This window comes from Haliotis asinina, chromosome 6 (assembly GCF_037392515.1).
Source record: "Haliotis asinina isolate JCU_RB_2024 chromosome 6, JCU_Hal_asi_v2, whole genome shotgun sequence".
In the NCBI taxonomy this organism is placed as follows: domain Eukaryota; kingdom Metazoa; phylum Mollusca; class Gastropoda; order Lepetellida; family Haliotidae; genus Haliotis; species Haliotis asinina.
Window position 1 is genome coordinate 33,963,774 of NC_090285.1, and position 12,410 is coordinate 33,976,183.

Sequence of the window (12,410 nt, forward strand, 5' to 3'; positions counted from 1 at the left end):
TGTGCCTCCCATGCCTGGAATAATGGGTACAGAGAAATATTCCTTGCACACATGTACTTTTCAAAAAGGTAGGGGATAATGAACCTGCAATTTTGATAGGAAGTGTAAACGTTAACAAACGTTTCAAAGACAGACATCTTCATGGGCAGACACCACCATTTCCCTCTATCACCACCCCTAAACACAGCGCATGATATGCACGTGCACAACGCAGTAGCCCCACACACGTGCATGGGGTCCCATTCTTAAAATTTACGTTTTTTCAAGAAGGTCGAGAAATCACTTAGAACATTAATTTTGATCCACATCATGCATCACACATTTGTTAGTGTTTGTTTCTAGTTGTTTGTTTTAAAATGAAAATCGTAAACATGGAAATTACATGCCATACACCAGTCATCTTTCAAAAGCGACTACATTCCAAATAACTGTGGCTGTAAGGAAGTGCAAATGTTGATGTACCCTTTTAACATTTGATATCATATCGACATTGATTGACTCCGATAAATCAATATCTTTAATCGTACATAAAACAAGTAAATGAAGATCCCCCACTTTTCTTTAAGAGTATATTAAGCCTACGTTGTCAATTCCACACGATGGTAACCCCAGCCTTGAACGTGACTCAAGTATACTAAACAGGAAAAGAAACGCAATATTCGAATAAAATGAAATCTCAGAAAAGTACACGTTCATGTTTATGTCTTCTACCTAAAAACCCGACGAAGCAGATTTGCATATCTTTTGCTGCTTAAGTATATGTTGACGCTGTAGATGGTGACTATGAGGTGACGCCCATGTCTTCTGTTTACGTGTGTATGGTCAAGAAGTCCCGCCAAGTAGGTGGACATCGATATGACTAAAAGCTGCTTGGAGGTCACCCCAATTATCAAAACAATGTAGGGACAGTTGATAACGTAGATATGCACGTATTTGCAAGCCACTGCTCACGCTTGTCACAACACTATAATACTTTCAAGTGGTCATAATCGCGGGAAACGCAGCTCCTTCATTCTAATCAAATAGCGATTTGTAACAGCGGTTCCGTCCGTACAAATACCTGATCACTCAATTTGCGTGAAGGTTTTGACTTTTTCAATATGGTGAGCAAGGCATTCAAGGCATATCTGATGACCCTGTCTTGATAATAAAGTTAAATGACAAATTCCCGATTTAAAGGGTATTTTGGCGCCGTGGCACTGCTGTGGACATCCTGTTGTTTCTGAGCGCCTCGCCATCTACTCCCGCCAAAAATACCATAGAAGTAAGATTTTGTGTTTGTTTTCATTTATAAAAATACAATTATGGTAGTTTGTTGTCGATTACCATAGCATTCAGCAATTGTCCAGCCATGCGGATATACAAGTCTGGACCAGATAGCCCAGTGACTGACATCATCATTATCGACCTGGCCAACTTGGACCACGATCCCGATTCCGTTAGTCTAGTGTCAAGGCAAGCATGGATCATGTGTAATGCGCTGTGACGTCCTTTGAAATATGCCTCTTTGCTCAAAATTAAAAGACTACATGAAACGGGAAACGAATTTCCTTTCCATCTAAAATTATTTACTTTAAAGCTGCCCTAACAGCAAAGTGTTAAACATGCATATATACGTCGTGTTCATTTCTGCTATGTTGTTTTATACACATATTTAAGAATTCGTTAAGAATGCACAGTCTCTGGTGGTCGAACAAAGAATCCTATGCATTGATACGATATTTACATGATGAAATAGCTGCCAACATTGACCACGTTCAAACTAATACAACATTTGAAACCTGACACTGGCGTATTTTCATGGGCACGTACACACATTTTTCCAGGCTCTGTAAGGTGGACATGAGAGAGTGAGTTAGTTTGGTTTTACGCCGCGTTTAGCAATATTTCAGCAATATCAAGGCGAGGGAAACCAGGAATATACTTCTCACATTGTATCCATGTGGGGAATCGAACCCGGGTCTAGGCTGGGCTTCGGTATGAACCACTAGGCTACCCCTCCGCCATGGCTGACATAAACGCATTGTCGAGCCTTGTATATAACATAATCATTACAAACTTTAAGACCATATAAGTGTAAATTTGTAATGATGCGTGACGTATTTATAAAGCGGTTAACTGGGAAATTTGGTACAATGTCCCCAGTACTAAGCTATCCGTGTGAATGTTTACAGGAAGGAACGATATGCGGGTCCTAAGACATTGGGGACCATGTGTAGGTTAAACATGTGCAGGATACTGAGGATGGACCAACTCGACTAGATGCGACTTGATGACATTTTAACGGATCGTTGTCCATGATATTCGTCACTGGTTTTCCTGTCAAACTTCGTATGTCATATATCATTACAGACCGCTGTGAATATATTGTGGACTTCGGCTCAGCATGACACCCTGCCGCTAGCTCACATACACGACACGTGTGTACACGTCGATGTAACTTGAGGAAGCCTGGTACAAGCGGCGAATTTCACTGCCACATTTTCCTGGGAACAAATGTCCCCACAGTACTCGGCACTGACGTCGTAGAGTATTCACTGTTTTCTAGGTCTGGTCAAGCGTCTTCTTTGGCCACCACAGCACCAAGAGCTCTATCCAGCTTCTCTTTCATTAGTTCTATCTCTTTATCTTTCTGAAACCATATAATACATATCTCTTTGCAACCGACAGAATAGCGAGTATGTTAAACCAGTGAACCGTATTTTGTTTACGACTGACCATATCACGATATCGATATTTGCTGTCTTCACTGACATGCAATACTGGAATAAGAATTTTCAAAATAATGTCTAACCTTGTTTAATACAAATACAGTTACAATAAACTAAGTATTGATCGGTTTAGTTGAAGTCTTTATTTCAGACATACCTTTTACTGTTGAAGACGTTGAGTAACGAACCACGTGTATTGTTTGGGTTGTAGTGTTTAATTAGTAAGAGGACTTTCAGTGTTTATTGTTGAATATGTTTAGTAACAGTTCATTGTTATTGTTGAATATGTTTAGTAACAGTTCATTAGCAGTGATTTCGTTGTCGACTTTAATTTCTGTTTTCAGCTTGCTACTAAAAAAGCAAAGTAACAAAGGAATGACATTGAACTTGTTGTCGACTTTACTAGATTCATATTCTTACACCTTACTCTTAAATACATTGAGGATAAGTGATTAGGTTGTCATCTTTATTTGACCACGTTACTCCAGATTAGGTTGTCATCTTTATTTGACCACGTTACTCCAGATTAGGTTGTTATCTCTATTTGGTCACGATACTCCAGATTAGGTTGTCATCTTTATTTGGTCACGTTACTCCAGATTAGGTTGTTATCTTTATTTGGTCACTTTACTCCAGATTAGGTTGTCATCTTTATTTGGTCACGTTACTCCAGATTAGGTTGTTATCTTTATTTGGTCACGTTACTCCAGATTAGGTTGTTATCTTTATTTGGTCACTTTACTCCAGATTAGGTTGTCATCTTTATTTGGTCACGTTACTCCAGGTTAGGTTGTCATCTTTATTTGGTCACGTTACTCCAGATTAGGTTGTTATCTTTATTTGGTCACTTTACTCCAGATTAGGTTGTCATCTTTATTTGGTCACGTTACTCCAGATTAGGTTGTTATCTTTATTTGGTCACTTTACTCCAGATTAGGTTGTCATCTTTATTTGGTCACGATACTCCAGATTAGGTTGTCATCTTTATTTGACCACGTTACTCCAGATTAGGTTGTTATCTTTATTTGGTCACTTTACTCCAGATTAGGTTGTCATCTTTATTTGGTCACGTTACTCCAGATTAGGTTGTCATCTTTATTTGGTCACGTTACTCCAGATTAGGTTGTTATCTTTATTTGGTCACTTTACTCCAGATTAGATTGTCATCTTTATTTGGTCACGTTACTCCAGATTAGGTTGTCATCTTTATTTGGTCACGTTACTCCAGATTAGGTTGTTATCTTTATTTGGTCACTTTACTCCAGATTAGGTTGTCATCTCTATTTGGTCACGATACTCCAGATTAGGTTGTCATCTTTATTTGGTCACGTTACTCCAGATTAGGTTGTTATCTTTATTTGGTCACTTTACTCCAGATTAGGTTGTCATATTTATTTGGTCACGTTACTCCAGATTAGGTTGTCATCTTTATTTGGTCACGTTACTCAAGTAACAATATATTAACATGGGCTTTGGAAATTAACTGGATACTTACAACTAACTAGTTAAACTAGCTTAGCAGCAGTAGATTAGCGTTCTCTTCTGCTGGTAATCTTTTAAAAGAATCAAAGGTTGTTAATTTTGGACCTGTGATAGTAACGTGCCAGTCAGCGGGTGGACAGTGAGTGGACAATGCCAAACACGGGACCTCGGATGTGGGATATTTGGTCTACTATGGAATGGACACATCGTTTGGACAGGTCAGCTCTACTGACATTAGGAGAGCAATGTATTCATATACATACTTGTACTGAGGAGACTCTGGATTGGGAACAGTTACATGAGTTAACAGTTAAAGGTTTAACTTTTGACCTGATATTCTATACAGACTGGTTAGACGGCTTACTTGCACAACGTTCGCTCACATTTATGAATAACTGGGTTTAATTTCTACATTGTATGAAACGTGTGAAACGTAATTGCAGACTTGAGCCATGACAGTGAGAGACTGGAACATCCAGGTACGTAACACTGTGAGACACCATGAAGAGTAAGAGCTCTGGTTGATATTACGCTATGTACAGTGTAAAACATTACGATCAAAATAACGTCATCATTCGAACATGTTTGTTACTACAACAACTTAAGAAGAGTATGTTTGGTGAACCAACGTACAAAGAAAGTATAATCTCAGCTAAGTCGCTTCATGTCTGGTTAACCTTAGAAGACGTCCGAAAATTGTAGATCCCAAGCCTACCCGACCCGGGACAATGCCTTTTATGCCTCTTTGCAGTCCGTTAAAACACCGCGGATATCTGTGCCTATACATCACTCTCCTTTACGTCAATAAGGAATACTTGTAATGACAGAACTTACATGTTCATTTAAACTGTCGGATGTTTGCGGAGAGGCCTATTTATGTTGCTACTTACTTCCTTTATTTGGAACTCCAGAATGTTTATTTTAGCGACGTGCACGTTGTTCTGCATGGTGTTCGTTGCACCGCCGCTGGCGGCGGCCGTCGCAGTTTCAATGACGTCAACTTTGTTTGTCCAAACCGCAATGATCTGGAATGAAAAAGCGCCTTAATGTATCAAATGTGCAGTTGAGTGCACGGTGACTAGGTCCATATACTTTACCCTGTGGGAAAACGAACCCGGGAAATCGAACCCAAAGAAGAACTGACTAAAAGAATCCTTGGAAACGCATCCATTACTAAATTCACTTGCTCAGTTTCACTTGAAATATGTCATGGTGACCAGGGTACAAGAGTACTCAGCAAAGACTAGCTGAACTGCCTTGCACAGACCTAAGCAGTACTGCCTTAAACAAAATTACGAAATGAATATATGTTGAGTGAGTGAGTGAGTGAGTTTGGTTTTACGTCGGTTTTAGCAATATTCCAGCGATATCACGGCGGGGGACACCAGAAAATGGGCCTCACACATTGTACCCATGTGGGGAATCGAACCCGGGTCTTCGTCGTGACGAGCGAACGCTTTAACCACTAGGCTACCCCACCACCCCGAATAAATGTTAGGATACGTTGTATCTGAAACGTATTGATGAGATCAGAGACCATATAATAGATATGAAATCAAAATCAGAGACTAATAGCGTCATTTAGTGAACCACCAACCAGTGGCAACGGATACTTAAAACAAAATCTAGAGGTTATGTGATGAAGTTCAGCGAACATCGGGGATATTGACAACAGTACTGTTACATGACTGGCCTAAAACGGGACGGATTTCGCGAACGATACACATTTTTGTCAGTTGACATGTGGGACAGTTGAAAAGTTGACATCTTGTGAGAGACAAGATAGAGATTACGATTATTGTAATCAGTTTATTGGAGCTGTTCATGTAATCTTTGACTGTCAGTCGCAACCGGTGAAATCCAGCTAAGGAATTAACTCTCGGTCCGGATATTACGCAATATTGTTTACGTGGTTACCAGAGCGTTCATTTGCGAATGTCTGCGCATCTGCTGCGCATGTGTTCCGGTAACCGGAAGTTAGCAGCAGGGTGTCGATGTGTATCAGTTACATGCCAGACCGTAGCGCTGATGTTTAATGATGAACTGTTGGAGAGGGCCGTCCCTCTATTATATGGTCTCTGATGAGATACATTGCATGTAACTCGACCATAGTGGTGAGATCGTTGTACCTACACAAGATTAAGATGTGGTGTACCTACCTTGAGCACAAAGTGAAGATGTGGTGTACCTACCTTGAACACAAGTGTAAGATGTCGTGTACCTACCTTGAGCACAAAGTGAAGATGTGATGTACCTACCTTTAGCACAAAGAGAAGATGTGGTGTACCTACCTTGAGCACAAAGAGAAAATGTGGTATACCAACCTTGAACACAATATGAAAATATGGGGTACTTAGCTTGAGCACAAAATTAAGCTATGGTGTACCTACCTTGAACACAATATTAAAATATGGTGTACTTAGCTTGAGTACAAAATTAAAATGTGGTGTACCTACCTTGAACACAATATTAAAATATGGTATACTTAGCTTGAGCACAAAATTAAGATGTGGTGTGCCGATATTTAGCGCAAAGATGACACATAAAACATCTACCTTGAACATAAAGAAGACATACAGTGGGCCTACACTGGGCAAACAGACGAGATATGGTTTACGTACCATGGGTTGAACGATGAAACATGGTTTACCTACCTTGGATACAACGATGTGATGTGGTCTACCTAGCTTGTGTACAACGATGAGATACGGTTTACCTACCATGGGTACAGTGATGAGATATGGTTTACCTACCATGAGTACAGCAATGAGATATGGTTTACCTACCATGGGTACAGTGATGAGATATGGTTTACCTACCATGAGTATAGCAATGAGATGTGGTCTACCTGCGATGAGATAGTGTTTACCAACCATGGGTACAACGATGAGATATGGTTTACCTACCATGGGTACAATGGTGAGATATGGTTTACCTACCTTGGGTACAGTGATGAGATGTGGTTTACCTACCATGAGTACAGCAATGTGATATGGTTTACCTACCATGGGTACAGTGATGAGATGTGGTTTACCTACCATGAGTACAGCAATGTGATATGGTTTACCTACCATGGGTACAGTGATGAGATATGGTTTACCTACCATGAGTACAGCAATGAGATATGGTTTACCTACCATGGGTACATCGATGAGATATGGTTTACCCTCCATGGGTACAACGATGAGATATGGTTTACCTACCATAGGTACAATGGTGAGATATGGTTTACCTACCATGGATACAGCACTGAGATATGGTTTACCTACCATGGGTACAACGATGAGATATGGTTTACCTACCTTGGGTACAATGATGAGATATGGTTTACCTACCATGGGTACAACGATGAGATATGGTTTACCTACCATGGGTACAACGATTAGATATTGTTTACCTACCTTGGGTACAACGATGAGACACATGGTCACTGTTGTAGCGACGATTACGATGATAGAGGTCAAGGCATAGTTGAGGTCAAGCTGCGACCCAAGGGTCATGGAGACAGTGGCTCCAAGGAAGCTCAGCACTGTGACGTTGTAGATACAGAGGCCAATCATCTTAGAGTCGTTCAAACCATCAATTTTCACCTGTCCAACAAGGACAGAACATTCTTAACACCATTATCGTTATGTCTTTGAGCGACACTTTAGTTGGGAAGTACAGTAATGACAGAATTAGGAATAAAAACTTGGGATAACAATGGTGGGGCAATCGGCACCGGTCACACCTAACGGTACAGGAATTTGCACCGAAATGTCGAATTAAAACAATAAAAGCAGTTCTTATCCATAAATGTAGCAGCATTTTCTTCGCTATGTATGGTGGAACTACAGGAATATGTGCATTCAACTTTAATATTACCGGAAACACAAGGTTCGGGGTTGATATAAACTTCCATATCACTGTGCAGGTTGGTACTGATTGGTTTTTGATAGTAGCAGTGTGCTTCATTTAGGAAATTACTGTATCTCCTCGACCTTAATGTCGTGTCAATGCTTTAGAGTTGATACATACACATCTAAAGGAGAAAAGTCATGGATGTCAAATTTGTTATTATAAGAAACAGAATTTGTGGATGTCAAATGTTTTTTTTGACAAGGAAGAGAATAATGAGGATATCAACGTCTTTATCGTGAGATAGACAATTGCATGGATGTCAAATTCTGTAGCGTGAAGAAAGGACGTCAGCCTTCTCATTAGGATCAAACGTTAGGGGCGTGTGTTACATTCTTTATTAGGATCAAACTATATCGAACTTCTCTGACACAACTGGACCACCAGCGAAACAGGTAGACTCACCCCATGAAGCAGTTAAAATATACTCCTAAACGATATGTTCTTAATACAGAAGAAATAATGCGTAAAGTTTCTTTAAATCAAGTGCGTCACCTCTAAATCCAATTCAAATTTAAATGAACTAATTAAGAAACACTTTACTTTTCAAAGCTGCATTAAACCTAGTTCTTCCCCTGTAGTGTGCATGTCGACTTAAATACAGGTGCGTGACATACCCTCACCCCGTAAAGGGAATTAATGCACATTTATGTCTATACATTTAGATAAACTCCCATTTTAAAACTGGATTTAACATGTACACAAATTGCTCGTTAAACATGTTGATCTTAGTGATTGTCAAAAGAAATATGACAACGAGGGTATGTTTAATTCGTATCCAAGTGTGTGTTTTACGCTAATTGGGAGTCGCCAGTACCTTTCCATCAACCCAGCTCCGGGTATAGAACACAGCAATATAATGAGTTTAATAAAGCACTTTCTCTTCAGTTCCTATAAACATACCGGGATGGTCGCCAGCAAATTACACTTAATGACCAATGGTCAAAAACAGATGGACAGTATTGATCAGTACTGAGCATCTGATGTTAGCAGAGAAAGTCTTAAATGTACCTGATTTACAGAATTAGTCTACGTTATACGGAGAACGTCTTGGAATGTTCCTGATAACCAGAATTAGTCTAGGTTATACTTACAGCCAAGTCATTAGCGATCTCACGTTTTAACCTATGTGGTCACGTTGTGATCTTTGTCTTCTGTTGACACAGTACTTTGTCATTAGAGATGTTCACCACTGAACCCCGGCATTACCGGTATTAGGCAAATACAGTCGAATCATCGTTAATAAAGTAATCACCTGTTTTGATGCCTTGATATATTTCCCGTTATGAAATTTACTGTAGGTTTACTGTGGAATAATCGTTAAGCATGCACTAAACACACTGAAGGCAGGATTGTTTACACATTGAAGCAAAAGAGTAATGTACTGCTGTTTTACAAACAACTTTATCGTGTTGTACATTGCGTACTTATTACGCTCGTGTATGACTGCCATGAGGAGGCCCATTGGATGTACCGCAGTGCGTGATATGATGTATATAGATACGGGTTCGAACCCAACATCTCTCCTCATTCAGTTCAGTACCATTCCGGTGCCCGTAGTTTCACAACAGTTTTCAACGGGTAAAACCTTCACCTCCTGGGGCTTCTCTCTAGTATTAACATGTTATGGTGTTACTTATAAATGGGTGAGTTTGTGAGTTTAGTTTTACGTAATATTAGAACTATATAGCGGTGGTTTGTAAATAATTGTCTGGACCAGAAAATCCAGTGACCAGCAACACGAGCAGCGTTCTGCGCAAATGATGACATGTGTCAACCAAGTCAGCGAGCATGACCACCTGATCCCGTTAGTTGCCTCTTACGACAAGCATAGTCGCCTTACTTGTAAAGACTTATCCAAGGATGCCTAAGACCAATTTCACCTATTCTCGGATTATGGGTGTTCGAAAACTTGGGAACGTCTACCGTTGTCTCGATTATCACAGGAACAATTGCAAACCATGTCACTAACTTATAAAACAGAATTCCATCCTAACCTCAGTTCATCATTCAAGAACATACCGCCGCATCACACCTCGTTACACCCGGAGTGGGCAATGCTAAATCGATTCTAGTATTCATCGTATCCCATTTGCATAGTGTGATGCTCATGTTGTTAATCACTGGATTGTCTGGTCATGACTTGATTATTTACAGACCGCCGCCGAAATATTGCCGAGTGCTGCATTAAATAACAACCAATCAAACAACATTTCTCCTTCCTTCTTTCACACATTGTACTACTCGCTAAACAGTCCTTATTCTGAAAGATTAGGAACTACTAGAGAAGTCGAATCATAAACGAAAGTGTTCGGTCTTTGGACGTGGCCACTATAAACAAATGTTACGTACCACTGGTTATCAAAACATTTTTGTGAAAAATAGAGCTGAAATGTAACTGATATATGCCGGCTGCTAATTAATCACTGGCTACTAGCAAGCTGTGAAAAAAACTGGATAATGCTGACTTTTGCCTTCGTTTCATCATGAGTGAGTGAGTGAGTGAGTGAGTGAGTGAGTGAGTGAGTGAGTGGGTGAGTGTTTTATGTGTAAAGACAAGTACTGGTGTTCCTCAACATGACCATCTTAGAAAATGGCTTAAAGCTGATGAAACGCCATCCCACTCATTCCCTCCCTCCCTCACTCGTTGTCACAGTGAACAGCGAGTTTATTTTATGCCGCAATATTCCAGTAACATCACAGTGGGAGAGCTCCAGAAATGGGCATTACACACCCTACCCATATGGGGAATCAAACCCGGGCTGTCGTCATGACGAGCGAACCCTTGTGAACCACTAGGCTATCCAGTCTCCCCAGAAACTAGGAACAAAACTAAACTGTTTCACTCACGTACCTTGTCCACTGTAACGAATAAATGAGTGACTGAGTCAGTGAGTGAGTAAGTGAGAGGGCTTTTCATCAGCTTCAATCATTATTCTGTGATGTTCATATCGAGGAACCACAATACTAGGCTTTACACTCATATCATGATATCATGGGGCGCGATGTCCTAACCCTTCAAGAACGACCCAACCCTAACAAACACGATTAGGAGAGAACATTTGAGCATTGAGTATAGCTTTCATATCCGTGATTCATAACCCGCTATTGACCCTATCCAAATATAACCTCCTTATGCTAAGAGGACATTTAAAAGAATCTACTCAATAACAATTAGCGCGAAGCTGTCAGTACTACATAGCGTTTATCGACTTCAACCCGATATCTAACACACAAAAATATTGGCACAAGCAGGAAGGAGAGCGCATTAATCGCTAACTAATTACAAAGATTATTTCTTCTGCTAATTATGCACTGATCAGTGGAAAACCTTTGTTCTCTAATCATACCCAAAGATGGGACAGACGTGTTGATATTGTGGACCTTTACAACACCGAGGCGATTATTACGCTGACAGCACTTCCCGTTGTTTATGAATACATAATGGTGTATAATTACTAGGGAGCAATCTGGACCACTTCCTTCGCCTTATACAAACCTGCCAATCAATGACAGGTGTTAATTTCACGCCTCATTATTGTCCAGTATATATCGATGGGTAGGTAGTGAGTGAGATGGTACGCTTTTATGAGTTTCACAGAAGTTCCTGGGCTGTTGACATTAGAAACGGGCTTCACACTTTGTATCCATGTTGGAAATCGAATTTGGGCCTGAGCGTGGCGAGTGAACGTTTTATCTACTTGGCTAGCCACCGGTCCATATAGATCGATAAAAGTGTTACCTGTCTCACCATGATTATGTAGGACTGGAATTTTGGTCAGACAATGATATGTGGAGCCGATCTGCCGAAGATGTACAGTTCAATAACCTGTCATGAGTGAGTGAGATTAGTTTTAATGTTTAGCGTTTACAATATTAACTGCTGGGGAGACCAGAAATGTACATTGTACACATGTAGGGAATCGAACCCTGGTTTTCATCGTGACGAGCGAACGCTTTAACCACTAGCCTACCCCACTGCCCCTTACCCATCATGACGTAATGATCTGTTAAAGGATGACATTAATTAATCCATTTCTTTGTTCGCACCGGTATTATTCCAGCTATATGGTGGTGGTCTATAAATAATCCAGACTGGACCAGACAATCCCATGATCAGCAACATGCCCATCGATCTAAGCAGCTGGTCCATGAGCCTGACCACCCGCTCCACTTAGATAGCTACAGTCCGTTTGGCTCAAAATCTTCCCGATGAATTGCACTCCAACTCGAAAATTACTTAAACGAAATAAAATTAAATAGGAAAAACACACCAACTCTTGTCATAATCTTGGTCATTGTTTTCCTATGCTCGATGTG

At 40.3% G+C, this 12,410-nt stretch overlaps 1 protein-coding gene across 1 annotated transcript in view; it reads right to left on the bottom strand.

The window, feature by feature from the left end:
* Window positions 1–1,625: 1,625 nt before the first annotated feature.
* LOC137287305 (gamma-aminobutyric acid type B receptor subunit 1-like) overlaps window positions 1,626–12,410 on the bottom strand; it is a 43,934-nt gene continuing 33,149 nt past the window's right edge. Inside the window, exons 14-16 of the mRNA XM_067819543.1 lie at window positions 7,595–7,783; window positions 5,084–5,218; window positions 1,626–2,632 (exon numbers count right to left, since the gene is read on the bottom strand). Of these exons, the coding sequence (XP_067675644.1) occupies window positions 2,555–2,632; window positions 5,084–5,218; window positions 7,595–7,783 (402 nt within the window). The 3' untranslated portion in view covers window positions 1,626–2,554. The remainder of the gene's footprint in view (window positions 2,633–5,083; window positions 5,219–7,594; window positions 7,784–12,410) is intronic.